Source organism: Puma concolor, chromosome A2 (genome assembly GCF_028749965.1).
Source record: "Puma concolor isolate L17-30 chromosome A2, mPumCon1.1.hap2, whole genome shotgun sequence".
NCBI classification, from domain to species: Eukaryota; Metazoa; Chordata; class Mammalia; order Carnivora; family Felidae; genus Puma; species Puma concolor.
In genome coordinates, this window is record NC_141668.1 from 124,787,305 (window position 1) to 124,806,020 (window position 18,716).

The following is an 18,716-nucleotide window of genomic DNA, read 5'->3' on the forward strand; positions in this document are numbered from 1 at the left end:
AAACTCCTTGAGGGCAAATGGAAGCTCTGAGCAGATTCCATTATGTTCAAATATAGGTTAGGAGAAATAGGTCTCAAATTTGTTTGGAAGCACTTCTCTGTGTCCACTTACTATGCGTAAATGCTTTGAGGTGTTGGCAGTTTCAGAAAAGAAGACAGAAGTGGACAAGGGGTGGAGGTAGGGTAGAATGTGGGCTGGCCAGAGAGGGGGGCATGGTGAGCAGAGGCCATGGGACATATGGGGTTGTAATTAGTGGCATCAGCACTCTGTAATTGGTTTCCCTTATAAGCAGGGAGCATTGGGTGTGTCTGGACCAGAGAACTAACAAAGTTAGCAAAGCAGTATGCAGCAGGGATGGTTATACAATAAATCAAGTAATTCGTATTTTCCCAGTTCAACCATGGGAATGTGGCATTGAGGACAACCTGGGAAGCTGGCGGAGGAAAATGAATAACAAGGAGACAGCAGGCTGATGAGAGTGGTGAATAGCCAGCTAGCAGCAAACAGAAACAGGAGAAGGAAGGAGCAAGAGAAAGGGAAATAAAACAGAATGTATCGTTGGCTGTTTTGTTATTTTAGCCACCTTTAAATACGCAGCATAGGAAATGGAATGTAAGAAATCCCAGCAATAAATAAAAAAAGATATCAGGATGAAGAAACTCCAGAGTATTCTACAAAGAAGGAAAGGGTAAGAATAATTTAAAGTAAAATATCTCGGGGCACCTGGGTGGCTCAGTCCGTTAAATCTCCCAACTCCTGCTCGGGTCATGATCTTGTGGTTCGTGAGTCCGAGCCCCGCATAGGGCTCTGTGCTGACAGCTCAGAGCCTGGAGCCTGCTTCAGATTCTGTTTGTGTGTCTCTCTCCCTGCCCGTCCCCCACTTGTGCTCTGTCTCCCTCACTCTCTCAAAAATAAATAAACAGTAAAAAAAAAAAAAAAAAAAAAAAAGGTAAAATATCTCAGGGCGCCTGGGTGGCTCAGTCAGTTAAGCATCTGACTCTTGATTTTGGCTCAGGTCATGATCTCACAGTTCCTGAGATTGAGCCCTGCATCAGGCTCTGTGCTGACAGTTCAGAGCCTGCTTGGGATTCTCTCTCTCTTTCCCTCTCTCTCTGCCCCTTCCCGACTCATGTTGTCTCTGTCAAAATAAACTTAAAAAAAAAAAAGCAAATTCCTCCCCCCCACCCCCACCCCTCTAATGCCCTGTGAAGGCAAAGGTAAGCAACTCGCTTCCTTAAGCTTCTTCCCAAAGGGAATACCAGTTGTTAAGGTGGGGGATGAGAGAGGGCATATGGTTTTTCAAAGAGGACCACAGAGAATTGAAGTGAGAGATGATGTGGAAAGGTAGGAAGGGGCCTTCTTGCCATGTTGAGAAGTTTGGGCTCCATCCTGAGTGTGATGAGAAGTCATGGGAAGGTTTAGAGGTGGGGAGAATGCACAGTAGGGATGGTGAGGCTGGAGGCCGAGAGGCTGTTGCAGGGAAGAAATGATGGAAACGTGGCACAAAATGATAAAACAGGTGAATAAAACAGGTTTTAGACACATCTGCAGGGGATTTGCAGGACTTCGTGGTTGAAGTGAGGAGGAGGAGGAAGAGGCACGGACAGCTTGTAGCTTTAGCCAATGAAGTGAAAAGTAATCCTATTAACTGAATAGGTGTATACACAAGAATAGAGGAGATTTTTATTATCCTGGGGAAATCCCTAATAGTTTTAAAGCAAAAAGGAACTCCAACTTCAGATTTTGCCTATAATTTTAGCTACACTTAAATGGCCAAAGACAGGTGTCCTTTCACTTAAATGATTCACAGACCTCCTTTAGGAGTTTATTCTAATATTTTCATAACCTGTACCACCAAGACACTCCTACTGTTATATTGAATCTAAATGAATTTTGATGTAACCAAAGATGTCTATGGTAATATGCTGTCTGTTCTGTTCTGTATAGCAGTGTTAACACAGAAATAGGTCTGAAATGATATCAAAATTTATATAGTATGTTATAGCCTATATACATCCATTATTTTATGTGATCCTTGCTAGGGAAGCTAGCTCATCCCTTCCTTATAAGTGTGAAGGCCAGACAGCTTGTGGGAGAGCTATAGGCAATACGTAGAAATAGTTAAGAGTTACAAACCAAGTTATCTTCCTACTTGGACAAAAATATCTTCATAATCACAAGAATGGAAAGCATGTATAAAGTCATTTTTTTATATGACTGAAAATAGGCAAAATATCAGATATGACTAAACTTAATTATCCTTGCTCATGCATGGGCACCCAACTGAACTGGCAATGTTTAGATGGATAATAAAATAATGACCTGAATCATAAATTATTATATATTTATTTCAAAGACTCTATTTTTTCTTATTTTCTTTTTAGTAAAATCATAAACTGTGTTGTTATAAGCAAGATTTTCATATAGTTCGTGTTCTATTAACAATGATACTAAATGAGACCATCCTGGGGCACCTGGTAGCTCAGTCAGTTAAGCACCTTACTTCAGCTCAGGCCATGATCTTGCGGTTCATGGGTTCGAGCCCTGTGTTGGGCTCTGTGCTGATAGCTCACAGCCTGAAGCCTGCTTTGGATTCTGTGTCTCCCTCACTCTCTCTGCCCCTCCCCCACTAGTGTCTATCTCTCTCTCAAAATAATAAACACTAAATAAATAGAGACCATCTTTCCTGAGTCAGTGTAGCTTTTTGATATGTTTTTTTTAATTAATTTCAATTTGAGAAAGCTTCACTCTGCAAAGACAGATTTGAAAATAAACCATGGAATTTACTTATCCTGTTCAAACACTGTAATGGGATTGCATTTAATGAATTATTATTGCATAAAATAATTTAATTTTAAAAAATAAACTATCACAACTATCAATTTTAACCGTTTCTTAAAAGTAATATAATGACAACCAAGTAGTGTGAAGTAATGTGCAGAACCAATATCAAACTTCTAGACTGCACATCTACAAGTTTAAAAGTAATATGAATTGTTTAATGTTGCCAAATGTGTGTCTCCATGTGCAAATGTAATGAATACAGTGCTAATGTGTGAGTACGCCTGCAACTACAAACAAACAGAAAGAGAAAGGAGAAAACTAGCATTCAACACTACAAGGGAACCACACTTTGTTATTTAAGAATTGCATTCATGCCATCTGAAAGGAAGGACCTGACAAGTTAATGGCTTCATTTATGTTCTTATCAAACCAAACACTTGTGTGCTTCAAAATCTCACTGTACTCTGAAGCGGTGGTCATCTCTGATAGTGGTAATGGCCACAATCACAGCATTAGGCACACTTGTGTCTGGTTTTAGGGCATAAGGTGACTGGAGAAGCATTTCTCTGGGACCTGAAGAGTTTTTCCTGAGAGCAATGTTCAGCATCATTGGTTATCAGCTTCCAAAGGAGAGGCACTCATGTCTTCTTCCCTTTTCTTATAACAGCTTAATGGAGGTATAAATCATATAACAGAAAACTCACCCCTTGAGAGTGTTTTTTAGTACATACATTTACCCTAAGAGCAACCCTGTACCTATTAGGAATCACTTCCTATACCTCCCTCCCCATCAGCCACTGGCAAATACTAATCTTCTTTATATCTCTATGGAATTGCCTATTCTGCATATTTCATTCAAACAGAATCATATAATATGTAGCCTTTTTGTATCTTGCTTCTTTCATTTAGCATAATATTTTCAAGGTTCATCCATGTTGTGGTATATATCAATACTTTTTATTCCTTTTTATGGGTGAATTATGTTCCACAGTAAGGATACCACATTTTGTTTATTTATTCATCAGTCAATGGACATTTGGGGTGGGTCAACTTTTTGGCTATTATGAATAATGCCACTATGAATATTTGTGTACAAGCTTTTCTGTGAACATGTTTTTGTTTCTCTGGAGCTCATACCTAGGAATGGAGTTACTGGAACATGTGGTTTACTTTATATCTAATGTTTTAAGGAATTAACCCAAAGGCTTTACAAAATAGCTGTGCAGTTTTACACCTCCACCAGCAATATATGAAGGTTCCAATTTCTCCATGTCCTTGTTAACACTTGTGTCTTTTAAAATTTTTTTAATTTTTTAAGTCCAGTGTGGGGCTTGAACTCACAGCCCTGAGATCGAGTTCCTGAGCTGAGATCAAGAGTTGGGTGCTTAACCAACTGAGCCACCCAGGTGCCCCTGTGTCTTTTTTTATTATAGCTATCCTAGTACTGAGTAATGGTGGTAAACCCTTTACAAGGTTTAACTCATTTGATCTTCCCAATATTGCTATATCCAGAAAAGGGAATTCAGATTTAGAGAGGTTCAGTAACTTGCTTAACACTAATATACTGAAAAGTGCCAAAGCTGAAATTAGAAATATGTTGCACAAATACTCTTTGAACACTCAGGAGAATGAAAACAATTTGGGCAAGTTTCACCTCCCCCCACCCTTTCAACAAGACCTTCCTGAGTTTAAAATCTTCTGTTCTATCCAAGTTAGTCTCCCGTTGATATCCTGAATCTACTCCTGCTTTATGCTTCAGAGCTAAACTGGTACTGAGACATAATATTGAGAATAAGAGGGAGAAGGAAATAGTTCCAATTAAAGCAAAAATTTCCATTTAGCCACTGATAATTTGTAAATATAAATTTGGAATTTTAAAAAATCATTAAAAATCAATTTGAAAAGCCTAATTTTCCAAGTATGATCTTCATTACTCTTGGGCCAAAATTGTTTCCAAGGTACACATTTCCAGTTTCAATGAAGTCAGTGGAAATTGACTTCAAATTGAAGCCAATTTTTATGTTTTAATTCCATAAAGATATATGCTACCTTTTAACTTTCTAATTTACAGTAATTTATAATTATAAAATGTTTACATATTATTATATTAACAGTTACATAGAAGCATATCTATTAATGTTTGTTCTCAAAAATAGAAGTGTCACCATTTTTAAAAACATGGTAATAAAGTAAATGCATTTAACTCAGTGTTTAGGAAAGACTTGGAATAGACTCTTAGGTTAGGAATTTTTTCATTCCTAACTTATGTTTGACTTTCCTAAGGGGCAGTATAGTGAACTGTCATAAGGGAGGAAAGCAGCACACGATCTGGCACCACAATAACAAGGTTTTCTTGTTTTCCCTTGATCTAGCCTTTCTTTGTCTTTGCTGTCCATTAAATTAAGAAATCTTCCCGAATAGTCATAAGAGAGTTCTTCTTCTGGCAAAATGTCTTTGGCTGCAAAAAGTGCCAACTTGGGTACCATTGAGTCAATTCGGACAGGAATCATCAACAGGTTTGGCTCACAAGAATGGTTAAGAAATCTTCCAATATTTCCTATAGAGGCAGGATCAACAAATGTTTCTATTACCTGCCCACTGTAAACATGTTCTCTGACGGCTATAATGTAATTTGGGTCCTGTATTGTTTGTAACTGAATTCTTCTCTGTACTTCAGAGTATCCCAAAACTTCTCCGGCATATTCACAGACAAACCGTCCTTTTGGTATAAATTCCAAGGTACGAAGTCCCCAGCCTTTTTTATCCGTCTTGAACACCTGGAGTTGGAACTGTAGACCTTGCTGGACCACTCTGTTCTTGCACTGGTCACTGCACTGGCACAGGATATTGCATTCAAAAACCGGGTTGGCACACTTGCCTTGGGATCCTGTATCTATAAGGCAGGAATTATCATCATAGTTCTCTGCATGACGGAGACAGGAGCAAGTACCAGGGAGGCAGGTTTTGAGACAAATGCATCCGGGAAAGGTTATTTGTGTGGGATCGATGTCTGTTCCAGGTCCAGCTACGTGGTCAGGAGTATACTGCAAAACCAGAAATGCTGTAAGTCAGCATGCCATGGCATGTATTTCATACACATTTCAAGCAGCTTTTGGATGAGACACTTCCTAATTCCAACATATATAAAAATAGGTTCAAACGAAACTAACAAAGAACAACAATCTGTTAAAATATTGTTTGAAAACATACTTCTTCAATTTAAAAAGATTTTTACTTTTTTAAAGTTTATTTATTTTGAGAGAGAGAGAGTTAGTGAGTGGGGGAGGGGCAGAGAGAAAGGGAGAGAGAGAATCTCGAGCAGGCTTGGCAATGTCAGTGCAGAGCCTGATGTGGGGTTTGAACCTGTGAACCGTAAGATTATGACCTGAGCTGAAGTCAAGAATTGGATGCTTCACTGACGGAGCCACCCAGGCACCCCAAGATTAATTTTTACATTTAAAACTCTGTGGTTTTATTTTAGGTATGGGGTAACAAAAGAAAAAAGAAGTTTTTCTCTCATCAGAAATTGGAAGATTGGTAACTCATTTTGTTTTCTTCTTTAATATCAGAAAAATCAGTGCTGAGTTTAGTTTTTGAATGCAGTTAAGAATTTCGCCCTTGGCTCTTGATCTTTTCACATTTATCTGACAATATAAATGTATGTATGTATTTTTCTTAAATGTTTGCTTATTTTGAGAGAGTGCGTGCATGTGTGCACACACAAGCGGGGGGAGGGGCAGAGAGAGAGAGGGAGAGAGAGAAAATCCCATTTGGAGCTTCAACAAACCATGAGTTCATGACCTGAGCCAAAATCAAGATTCTGATGCTTAACTGACTGAGCTGCCCAGGCACCCCTGCATGTATGTATTTTATTGAGTCATCGCAGATGCTTTTTGGGGATAAGAAAGTCATAAATGATAAATAACTTAATGAAAAGTGGACTGTGGAAGAAAGTCTTCCATTGATTTTTAAAGGAATTCTTAACTTGAAGATTACTTAAATTCCTAAATATTCTTTGATGTTCAAAAAAGACACTATTACTTCAGAGTTTTACTTGAGTCTTCACAATGTTAAAAATAGGCAAAATTGGCCAAGAAATTGCAGACAGAATTCCAAAAATCATACTTGTTATACAGATATTAATAAATGTAGATGTATTACATATATGTGAAGAAATCCTGTTTTTATTAAATGGTAAAGAGATAATATGGAAAAGTTTCTTACATTACAGAAAAAGAAGAAAGTCTCAAGTCTAAAATCTCTGTGTGAAAACTGATCTCCGGTTATTTCCTCACTAGCATAATGAAGCATATTTCCAAACCTTAAAGATTAAAGTACATCTTATTACTTTTTTAATGTTTTTCTTTATTTTTGAGACAGAGAGAGACAGAGCATGAGCAGGGGAGGGGCAGACACACACACACACAGAATCCGAAGCAGTCTCCAGGCTCTGAGCTGTCAGCACAGAGCCCGACACAGGGCTGGATCTCATGAACCATGAGATCATGATCTGAGCTGAAGTCGGACGCTTAACTGACTGAGCCACGCTGGCACCCCTAAAGTATCTCTTATAAGCCCAGATATTTCCTTATGTATAGAATAATTTTTGCTTAAATGGAAACTAATTCATTTATTTATACCTGCTGTTAGTGTTCTTGGACCCAATTTCAGTGTGGTGGTAGTGTGGGGTTTTCCCACACCTCTAACAAGCATTGCTTCGCACACCAGGTCGGTATACTGTAATTCAACTCAGTTCTGACACTATCCAATAGCATCACATTCCACAGTCTAAGGAGTCAGTCCTAAGACTGCTTCCCACCACCTTCAGAAACCAGTCCCAAGCTCAAGTTGTCATATGTGCTTCTAACTGATGGGTTGTACACTGGAGGTTCCCATGACCCCTTCCTTGGACTTCAGACACCAGTCACAAATCCACGTTGTTACTGAACTTATGGCCAACAAGCTGTAAATCAGAAGTTCTCAAAATCCCCTCCTTGGGTTCGCTTAATTTGCTAGAATTGCTCACAGAACTCAGAGAAAAATTTTACATAGCAGACACCAGTTTATTGTAAAAGGATACAACTCAGAACAGCCAGATGGAAGAGATGAACAGAGCAAGGTATGGGGAGAGGGAGAGGAGCTTCCATGCCGTCCGCAGGCATGCCACACTCGCAGCACCTTTGCTCCCAGCTCTCTGAACCCTGTTTTCTTGGGCTTTTATGGAGGCTTGATCACAGAGGCAAGATTGATTAAAACTGGCTACTGGCAAATGATTCAACCTCTAGCCCCTCTTGTAGCTGGAGGTTAGGGGTGAGGGTACTGAAAGTTCCAACTCTCAAATCACCTGGTTGGCTCCACTGGCAACCAGCTCTCACCTTCAGGTGCTTTCCAAAACTTGCCTCATTAACATAACAAAAGATACCTTTGGCTGCTCTCATCACTTAGTGAATAACAAGGGTTCTAGGAACTTGGTGCCAGAAATGGGGACAAAGATCACATATGTATTTCTTATCACAAAATCACAGCTGCACAGCTGCATTGTTCCAAAAAGGATTTAATGAGACTTACAAAGATATAAGATAAATGAACAATACATAGGAAATGTAAGGTGAAGAACAGTAAGAGCTAGTTGAGAGAGCTTAGGCACACAAAGTGTGCCTATCCAGAAGTAAACTGGATGTTTGGTTCTGAGCACAGCCACTTCCAAGAGGGAAATACGATATGACATATGGCTTACACTATCCATAAAGAACATTCTCACTGTTCAGAAGTACTGACCTTTTCCAGTATGGAAACTGGAGGGAAATTTCACCATTGTGTCTGTCTAAACCATTCTCTTCCAGAAAGCAGTTTCATGGGCTGTTTCTCATTCTGACTTTCAACAAAGGCTACTGGCATGCTGCCCATGCAGAGAGAGTAAGAGCAGTACTGTGAGGGACCAGCTGCAGAGGCTTTAATTCAGGGATAGATTTTAAGAGTATCTAGAGGAATGTCTGAACCGACTATCTCTCAGGACTATGCTTTGGAGAAAGTATTAAACAACATGTACTTACATACCCTGTGGTGGAGCCTTGGTGGAGCTATGCAGTTAGGCTCAAAACCCTACATTTTAAAAAACGTTGAGCTGGGGTAAGGATTGACATCCTCTGGGTAAGATGAGGAGTATGAGTGGGAGCACCTGCGGGGGAAAGCCAACACTCTGCTTAAAAAGTGATTTGGGGGTGGAGAGCGGAAATAGCTTCTCTTGTTTGTGTCATTTCTTACAGCTTTAGCTTAGTAGAGATGTCCTAAAGGGATAAAGAATGGCTTAGAAAAAGATGCCCTATCAGTCAAATTCAATGGCTGCTGTTTTATACAGAATCTACTTCTAGCTTTTGAAAGAGTCAAGGTTGAAACATAAATGGTTATGAGACATTTTAAAAAAGTACTTGCAAAATGAAGATTTTACTGTTTCTCTGTTAAACTCATGAAGAATTCTTTTAAATTAATTTCTTCTTAAAAGTGCACATATTTTTAAAGTACCATATAAATCACTAAAGTCTAAAGTGATTTTTTTTTTTTTTTTGGATACAGATAATTCCTTTTAAAATCAAGTCTGACTTATTGCCGTTTTCTAACCAGAAGAGCATATTATTCTTTGTTGAATTTATTTGGGTGTGGTGAGGTTTGGAAAAATACATTTATTTGCTTATTTTTATTTACATATTTAAAAAAAGATATTGGAGAATCTAGTGATACAGTTTTTGTTTTTGTTTTTAAATTCTGGAATTTAAACTTGATGCACAATCTAAGGTCTTTTAGAGATAGATTATAAATAATTCCAAATGAGCTGCAGACACCTTCCAAAAGATAATAGAGACCTCTGGATAAACTTCTTGTTTGAAGAGAATATTTGTTTTCCCTTATGGATGTAATCCTTAACCCCGATACCAATGCTTAACACAAATCATTTTATCTCCATATATTTCCATTTTCTCTTCCATAAACAGTCAGTAAAATACCACTCCAGGAAGATGATTCACCTGACTTAGAAAAATGGCTAAAGAATAATCTTTTGAAAACCATTTCTAATTTAACATGATTTACAGGTATCTAACTACATATTGAAAAATTGTTTTCAGAAATAATCTGATGTCACTGACCTGATATTCTATTCAAATATTATGTTATGCAAATTGTTAACTCTTGAGAATCTGAAAACTAATGTTAAGTGCATCATAAATGGGGAGTCAGGTGACCTGAGTTTAAAGGCTCCCAATTTGTAGCTCTTTCCCATAGTCTGTCCTCTACTTCCTGGAACAAAGCCCAGGACCAAACTGATTCAGAAAAAAGGGTGTTACTCTGAGGATTTTTGTGCTTACCTTCAACCAAGGAGAGATCAAAGCTTGAGGAATGAGACCACAGAGGACATGTTTTTACTCATCCAGCATCTGTTCCTTTTCTTCTGATAACAGCACCTTGACTTCTCAGGGAAACCTTCCCACTACTGTCTCAGTGGTTAGGATGGGGGATACTTGGTTAATCAGGTCATCATTTGTTCCTTTCAACAGTGTTTGGTTGGATCTGCTCGGTACTTAAGCCAGATCAGTGAAAAATAATTCTTGGGGTGCCAGGGTGACTCAGTCAGTTGAGTGTCCAACTTCAGCTCAGGTCATGATCTCATGGTTCATGGGATTGAGCCCTACATTGGGCTCTGTGCTGTCAGTGCAGAGTGGGCTTTGGATCCTCTACCCCCTCTCTCTCTGCCCCTCCCCCGCTCATGCTCACTCTCTCAAATAAACATAAAAAAAAAAGATTCTGGGATTTCTGCTTAAACAATCAGCTAGAGACATTCTCATTCTACCTGTTCAACCTGGAAATCTCAAATTCTACTGCATACGTAAGACCTACTGAATGTGTAGCCAACCAGCGGAAAGAGGAGCAGGTGTGCAAAGGGTGGAGGTGGTAGAAAGAAATATTTGATGACATCGTTAGAGTTCTTATATCTGGACATGCCTATAATTACCACTCTTGGACTTTGCTGTTATGAGGCAATTCCTTCCTTTTTATGCTTGAGTTAGTTTATATTGTATTTTTATTTCTCGCATATGACTCTTTTTTCTTTTTTATAATTTATTTATTTATTTTGAGAAGAGAGTGAGTGAGCAGAGGAGGGGCAGACCGAGAGAGACAGAGAGAGAATCCCAAGCAGGCTCCGTGCTGTCAGTGTGGAGCCCGATGCAGGGTTTGATCCCATGAACTGTGAGATCATGACCTGCGCTGAAATCAAGAGTCAGACACTAAACCACATAAGCGCCCCACAGACAAATGACTCTTTATTGATATACTCATGGTGGAAGCTGACAATGGTTCCAGGAAATGGCTGAAAAATTTAGTCAAAGATATAAATGGTAATGAGAATTCAGGTCTCCAGTTAGGAGATGAGGCTAAGGCAAAATGTGCAGGAGGCCAGAGATGCCTGTGACAGGCAATGGTGAGCTTTTTTTTTAAATGTTTACTTATTTTGAGAGAAAGCATGAGCTGGGGGAGGGACAGAGAGATAGGAGAGAGAGAATCCCAAGCAGGCTCTGCACTGTCAGCCCAGAGCCGTACACAGGGCTCGATCCCACAGATCATGAGATCGTGACCTGAGCAGAAATCAAGAGTTGGATGCTTAACCAACTGAGCCACCCAGGCTCCCCAGTGGAGAACTTCTTAATGTAGAGCATGGAATGTCCTAAAGGAGACACGTACAGAACATAGACACATATAAAATCGTCTTGTTAGCATTGTGACTTAGGGCAAGCTTCAGGTAAGCACCTATAAAACAAGAATAATACCTGTACCTGCCCCCCACCCCAGGTATTATTAAATTTAAATAACTAACACCATACTCAGTGCCAGGCCCTGGCACTTTATATATCTTTAGAATAGTAGCTTCCTTCAATGCTTCTAGATGTTATTTCTAGGTTTTATATTTAAAACATCATATATTTCTGGCACATTACTTAATCTCTCTAAATATTTCCTTTCTGTCTATCTCAAAGGTGGCTGTGAAGGAAAATAAAGTCAAAGAATCCATGTACAAAGCTTACTCTAGTGGCTGGCACATAAGTGTTCAATATGAATTATGTAGGCTATCTAGTAGGGTGGTGGAAACAACAGATTCTGAAGTTAAATTTTCCAGGTTCAAACATAGTCAAACCAAAATTATCACTAGGAGACCATGTGACTATATTCCTATCTTCCATTACTTATTCATCTTGAAAGGGAGGAAACTAAGAATTGACCCAGCACACACATCTTTCATTCATCCACAAATATTGACTTATTGCCCATTATGTGCACGTGCCAGGATTTAGAAAGAACCAGTCAGAAAAATACAAAAAGGACACAAAGAATGGGATTTTTATCATTTCTTTGTATTGTAATAACATAAATTTTACTTTTTCTTGGTATGTATCAAAATGCAAACATTGATCATGCAAGAGTTGGGAATAAATGCAAAATGACAAAGGCAAAATCATGTAGCAGAAACCAGATCCTTGAAGAACTGGGTGGAGATTTCAAGTTTTTTGACACAAAACTTAAAACTTTTTTATAAACCATCGTCACTCAAGAAGCCCAGGAGACATCATGTTGAAAAGCAAATACACCTCCTTGGCTAGTCTCAAACGCAATCTCTCTCTTTTCTGAACTAGACCTGCACTTATTAAAAGCATGAACTTTGGGATTTAAATGGCATGGCCTGTAGGGGTCTCCAGTTCTACTACAAGTGTAAGTCTTGTTTTTCTAACAAATATATGTCTCAAAGAAATGGTGCTGTGATTTGGGGTATGACACGGTAATGGGGGATGAGTTACTTTTCAGAGTGCTAGGCACAGGGCAGCTGGCTTAGGAAATATTTTTTGGCTGCTTGACTGCACTTCTTGATAACTTCTGATCAGAAGTCTGACTTTTCTAAGTCACATTCTATATCAAAGCCCCAGAAACTTAACTATGACACTGCATAATATATTGGGCTTAAAACCTAGGCCTTGATTCTGAATTTTAAGGAAGTACTGTGAAAATCTTCATTCCTTTTTTGGTTGTGTTGAAACACCAGCTACATGAATCTTTGTACTTGGCCTCTACCCCATGAGTTTGTTTTTGCTTCAAGCAGCTATTAAGAGCGTGTGAGCCAGATAATTCTTGTCAAGGCCAAGCTGAAATCTTAATGTTTCAGAAACCTGAAAGCTGGTTTCAGAAACCTGAAAAAAAGGCTAGATTCAACACTCAGTTGAAGAAAATCAATTAGTTTACTTTCTGTTTGGCTTTCAACACAGATGGCATTATGATAGGCTTGTTTCCAGTATGAACATGTGAATGTTCTTTTTGCCTTTTCACACAGTACTCAAAGGCAAACTAGACACAAAGTTATTTTTAACTTGAGTTTTTCATGCCTTAATTCCTATGTGTGTACATGCCTGTGAAGGCAGGGTTTGGGGTAAGCAAGCTGTTTTGACCTTTCATAAGACTTGTTTTGTGCTCTATGAATATATGAAAGCAAACTAGTTAAAGGCACTTCAGGCTTGTCATAAATATGTTTCAAGCATGTTTTATCTTCTTGGTAAGACTATAAGCTCCTTGAGGAAGGATCTTAGTAATCCTGACTCTATCCAGAGCTATGCATATAGGCTGGCAGCTGGAATACTGTGGGATTGAGTCTTGGTCTCCAGATTTTCACTTATGCCCATTAACTGTAGGTGTAAGTATCAGTCATAAGGCTTCCTTTTTCCTCCCTCTACCCTCTCCTCCTGACCCCCATAGCAAATGAATGCTTTCTATATGGTCTTGTAAGCTCAAAAGAAAAGTTGTCACCATTTTATCTTCTACGTCTAGCTTAACGCCTAGCACATTATACACAATCAATTATTTGCTGAATAAAGAAAACATTTGTCAGGATTTTGGACCACATATTCGGCAATGTTTGGTACTGAATAAGCTCTTAGGGATTACAGTTGAATCCCTAAAGTGTTTGGTCCTAGCCAACTATATTATTAACCATAAACTGCCGGAGGTAGTTTGAGGAAAAATAACCTTTTCTGACATTAATATCCTGCCAACTCTGAAAATTGCTATTGAATCTACTGTTTTATTTGAGCTTCACAACAACCCTAGGAAGGAGAGGCACACGGAGCTCAATTTTGACAATGTACATGACAAGGGTTATACATTTTTAATTATTTTCATTTACAGATGAAGAAGCTCAGGCTCCAAGAAATAGCTAAGATGGCCAAGCCCTGAACTCACCCTCTCCTACTTCCAAGTCCAGCGCTCCTTTCACTCCATCATTGTTTTTTAGTCACATTATTTAGGCAACAAGCAGTCCAAAGTCACAGGAGTGGGAAAGTTATTTCACGAAAGGTTTTGATGTGGTAACAGTGCAGAACATTTCCTGAGTTCTTTTAGCAAACCAGAAGTGCATTTTACTTGTAATTCTCAAAGCAATCCGGGAGAGACACTATTATTTTAATCGTACACGGGAGGATTCCAAGGCTTAGCTGAGGCTAGTTTATATTTGCAAAAGACCTCAGACCACGAGGGAGACTCAGCAAAGTCTCATCCTAGGGACTAGGACCTAAGTTTGTAACCCTACCACTAGGCTGAGGGCCGTTAATACGGCCCATGCCTTATCTTACATATGAGACACCTGACACCAGAGAGGTAAATGATTTGCCCCGATCCCTCAATGAGTTCTGGGGACAAAACCAGGGGAAAAAAAGGCCAGTTTCTCAGGGCTGTTTCCAAGGGACCTCACGAAACGCTTGGCTTTGCCCTTCAGGGAACTGCCAGTCTACGGGCAGAAAAGAGGAATATTCTTGTTGTTAAGGTCATTACGGAGGGTTCATAGAAAAAGACTAAAACCGGGGTGCCTGTGTGGCTCAGTCGGTTGAGCGCCAACCTCGCTTCAGGTCATGATCTCACAGTTCGTAAGTTGGAGCACTAGGTCGGGTTCTGCCCAGACAGCTCAGATGGATTCGGTGTCTCCCTCTCTACCCCTCCCCCGCTCATGCTCTGTCTCTCTCTCTCTCTCTCTCTCTGAAAAATAAACATTAAACAAATAAAAATAAATAAATAAAAAAGATAAAGACGAAAACCTGAGCATGTAAGAGCTATTCCTGCGCGAAACAGCTCTGCGATGGGGTAAGAAAGAACGTCGAGAAGTACGGGTACAACTTGCGGTATGAGCGCCACAGAACTTCGGCCCGGTGGGGAAGCAACGCACTTGGTCCTTGGGGCTATTCAGCTCCGCCCCCCACCTGGACCGGCGCCAGCTCCACCCGGGTGGCTGAGCCCTCAGTGCCCGTGGCGGGCAAACTTCCCCGGAGAGCTGGGCTCCGGCACCCACCAGCCCCACTCTCTGCGGCCGAGCCCCGCCCCCTACCTGGAAAGGCTCTGGCTCCGCCCCCGGGGGCCACGCGCTCACGGGCACGTTCTCCAGGCCGCGCGCAACATCCAGGCGCTCCGTGGGTCTCTCAGGCCCCTCCTTAGGCGTTGCCATTCCCGCAAGACTCTCTTTCTACTCTCCCGCGGACATTTCCTGTCGTCTCGAGGCGCTGGCCACCTAGATGATTTTGAGCCTCGCAGAGGATGCTGGGAATCACGGGTCGTGCGCCTCCGCTGCCTTTTGGGAGTCGTAGTTTTTCTCTCTCCTTTCACAAGTGGCCTGTGAGGGCGTCTTCTCAGCTCTCCTCTACGTTTTGGTGTGGCTCGCTCTGTTTTGAGCCAGATGCACAACAAATAATACAAAGCTTTGTAAGGTACGGACATAGCTTTGGAACCATAAAATGAAGTGCTTTAATTTTTCCTGTGAGCCTCAGGGAGGGTTGGAGGTGAAGTCATTTGTGTAGGTTTCTGAGGGCTGGGAAGATTGCGGGAGTGGGGGGAGGAGCGCGCTCTAAGCTGAGTGGGGAGTTGCACACCAGGGTTTTTCAGGTTCTGGAACTTGCGTGGAAGTTGGGTGACGTGTGAAGGGGTTTGCTCTCAGGCGGCAGAATAGCCTTTAGGGCGTTGTAAGGCATGTGTGGGAACGCCCTGATTGCGGTATCTGTTTCCCATCATCTTCCCGTTTCCTAGAAAAAACTCTGCCTCAACAAAGGATTCTGATAAAAACTCGAAATTGCTGAATCCAGTGGGATATTTCCCAAGTTGTCTGACCTGATTGTCCTGTCGCATCTACTTGAAACCCCGTCTCATTGCAGCTTCTGTGGCACCTGCCCTGGATGGGCTGCCCTCTGGCTGACTGTCCTTTCCCGCCTGATTCTGAAATAATTGGCGGGTGTCCCTCAGGTCTGCCTCTGCTCCTTCTCCCTTGCCTTGTCTGGGCTTCCTCAGTAATAGCATTTCCCCACATAGCTTCAAATACTGTTATAAAGTATTAGGTATTCTCTCTCCAGTTCAGACGTGGATATCTGCTTCGCTCTGGTTGTGGATAGCCGATTATTGAACATAAAAAAAATTTTTTTTTATGTTTTTTTATTCTAGAGAGAAAGACAGAGCGTGAGCGGGGGAGGGGCAGAGAGAGAGAGAGAGAGTGAGAGAGAGAGAGAGAGAGAGAGAGTCTGAAGCAGGCTCCAGGCTCTGAGCTGTCAGCAGAGTGGATCGCAGGGCCCCAACTCTGGAACCTGGAGATCATGACCTGAGCCCAAGTCAGACGCTTAACTAGCCGAGCCACCCAGGTGCCCCTGATTATTGAACATTTTTCCTGTCTTACAGACACCACAAGTTCATATGGACCTTAGGTGACTAATTCTTCTGCAAATCTTCCTTTTCTCTTTTAAAATAAACCGGGACAGTAATTTGTCCATGATTGCCAGAGTTACTAAAGCAACAAACCAAAGCATTTCCCTGTATTTCTTCCTCGCTTTAGACCTCCATAGCTAGGAGCTTCCTGGCCAAATCTTGTTGATTCTACTTTTGTAAATTTTCACATTTTCATTTCTATTTAGTCTCAGGTTGTGGTTTCTTCCTTTGACTCTTGAAATTCTTTTCTTCGAGTCTAACATTCTCCCAAATCACCCTTACTTTATTATACTTTGTTTAAAATCTCTACTTAAAACAGACACATAGACCAATGGAATAAAGAACCCAGAACTGGACCCTCAAATGTATGGCCAACTAATCTTTGACAAAGCAGGAAAGTGTATCCAAGAAAAAAGTCTCTTCAGCAAACGTTGCTAGAAGAACTGGACAGCAACATACAGAGGAATGAGTGGACCACTTTTTTACACCATACACAAAAATAAACTCAAAATTACGAAAGACCTAAATGTGAGACAGGAAACTATCAAAACCCTAGAGGAGAACGTAGGCAACAACCTCTCTGACCTCAGCCGCAGCAACTTTTTCCTGGACACATCTCTGAAGGCAAGGGAAATAAAAGCAAAAATGAACTATTGGGACCTCATCAAGATAAAAAACTTCTGCACAGCTAAGGAAACATTCAACAAAACTAAAAAGCAACCGATGGAATGGGAGAAGATATTTGCAAATGACATATTGGATAAAGGGTTAGTATCCAAAATCTGTAAAGAACTCACCAAACTCCACACCTGAAAAACAAATAATCCAGTGAAGAAATGGAAAAAAGCCATGAATAGAAGCTTTTCCAAAGAAGACATCCAGATAGCCAATAGACACATGAAAAGATGCTCAACATCGCTCATCATCAGGGAAATACAAATCAAAACCACATTGAAAACCACCTCACATTGGTCAGAGTGGCTAAAATTAACAAGTCAGGAAGCAACAGATATGGAGGTGAGGATGTCGAGAAACGGGAACCCTCTTGCACTGCTGGTGGGAATGCAAACTGGTACAGCTGCTCTGGAAAACAGTGTGGAGGGTCCTTAAAAAATTAAAAATAGAATTACCCTATGACCCAGCAATAGCACTCCTGGGAATTTATCCAAAGGATACAGGAGTGCTGATTCATAAGGGCACATGTATCTCAATGTTTATAGCAGCACTATCAACAATAGCCAAATTATGGAAAGAGCCCAAATGTTCATCAACTGATGAATGGATAAAGATGTGGTTTGTATATACAATGGAATACTGCTTGGCAATGAGAAAGAATGAAATCTTGCCATTTGCAACAATGTGGATGGAACTGGAGAGTATTATGCAAAGTGAAATAAGCCAGTCAGAGAAAGACAGATATGTTTTCACTTACATGTAGAATTTGAGAAACTTAACAGAAGACCATGGCAGGAGGGAAGGGGAAAAATAGTTTCAAACAGAGAGGGAGGCAAACCATAAGAGACTTTTAAGTACAGAGAACAAACAGGGTTGATGGTGGGAGGGCAGTGGAGAAGGGAAAATAGGTGATGGGCCTTGAGGAAGGCACTTGTTGGGATGAGCACTGGGTGTTGTAATTGAGCGATGAATCATGGGAATCTACTTCCAAAGCCAAGCACACACTGTATACACTGTATGTTAGCCAACTTGACAATAAATTATATTAAAAAATAATAATTAAAATCCCGTGTTTGTTCCATGTTTCTCTCAGAGTCCACCTTCTGTATCCTGGCTTATAAGGCCCTTGCCTATTTCTTTGGTCTCAAATTTTAACTCCTTGTTCTACTTACATTTTCTCAACCAGTCATGCTACTTGGGCCTCCGTACCTTTGGTCACATTATTCTTGTGTCTCCATTGCCTTTTCCCCATACTGTCTGTTTACTCAGCTCAAGTGTCTTCATTTCTCTATCTTTCCTGATCCTGCTTTCTATAGGTTTGGTTATTCTTTTCTTTGGGCTCCCAATTTACTCTGTAAGGTATTTCTCTTGGTTTCTGAAACTTTTTAGTATACTCGCAGGCAAAACTCTCTTATTAAAGTCATAAAAATTACATACAAATTACATGGAAGAGATATAGAAATATAGAAAAATTACATACAAATTACATGGAA

At 40.4% G+C, this 18,716-nt stretch overlaps 1 protein-coding gene and 1 long non-coding RNA gene across 2 annotated transcripts in view; one reads left to right on the top strand and one right to left on the bottom strand.

The window, feature by feature from the left end:
• Positions 1 to 1,671: 1,671 nt before the first annotated feature.
• LOC112859417 (histone-lysine N-methyltransferase SETMAR) lies at positions 1,672 to 15,398 on the bottom strand. The gene is made up of 2 exons (XM_025922633.2): positions 15,191 to 15,398; positions 1,672 to 5,828 (listed from the first exon to the last, which is right to left on the bottom strand). Exons 1-2 carry the CDS (start codon positions 15,305 to 15,307, stop codon positions 5,043 to 5,045), a joined length of 903 nt encoding a protein of 300 aa, XP_025778418.1. The 5' UTR covers positions 15,308 to 15,398; the 3' UTR covers positions 1,672 to 5,042.
• LOC147583493 (uncharacterized) overlaps positions 15,225 to 18,716 on the top strand; it is a 73,564-nt gene continuing 70,072 nt past the window's right edge. The window contains exon 1 of the long non-coding RNA XR_015248275.1: positions 15,225 to 15,566. This is a non-coding gene — a long non-coding RNA (uncharacterized LOC147583493). The remainder of the gene's footprint in view (positions 15,567 to 18,716) is intronic.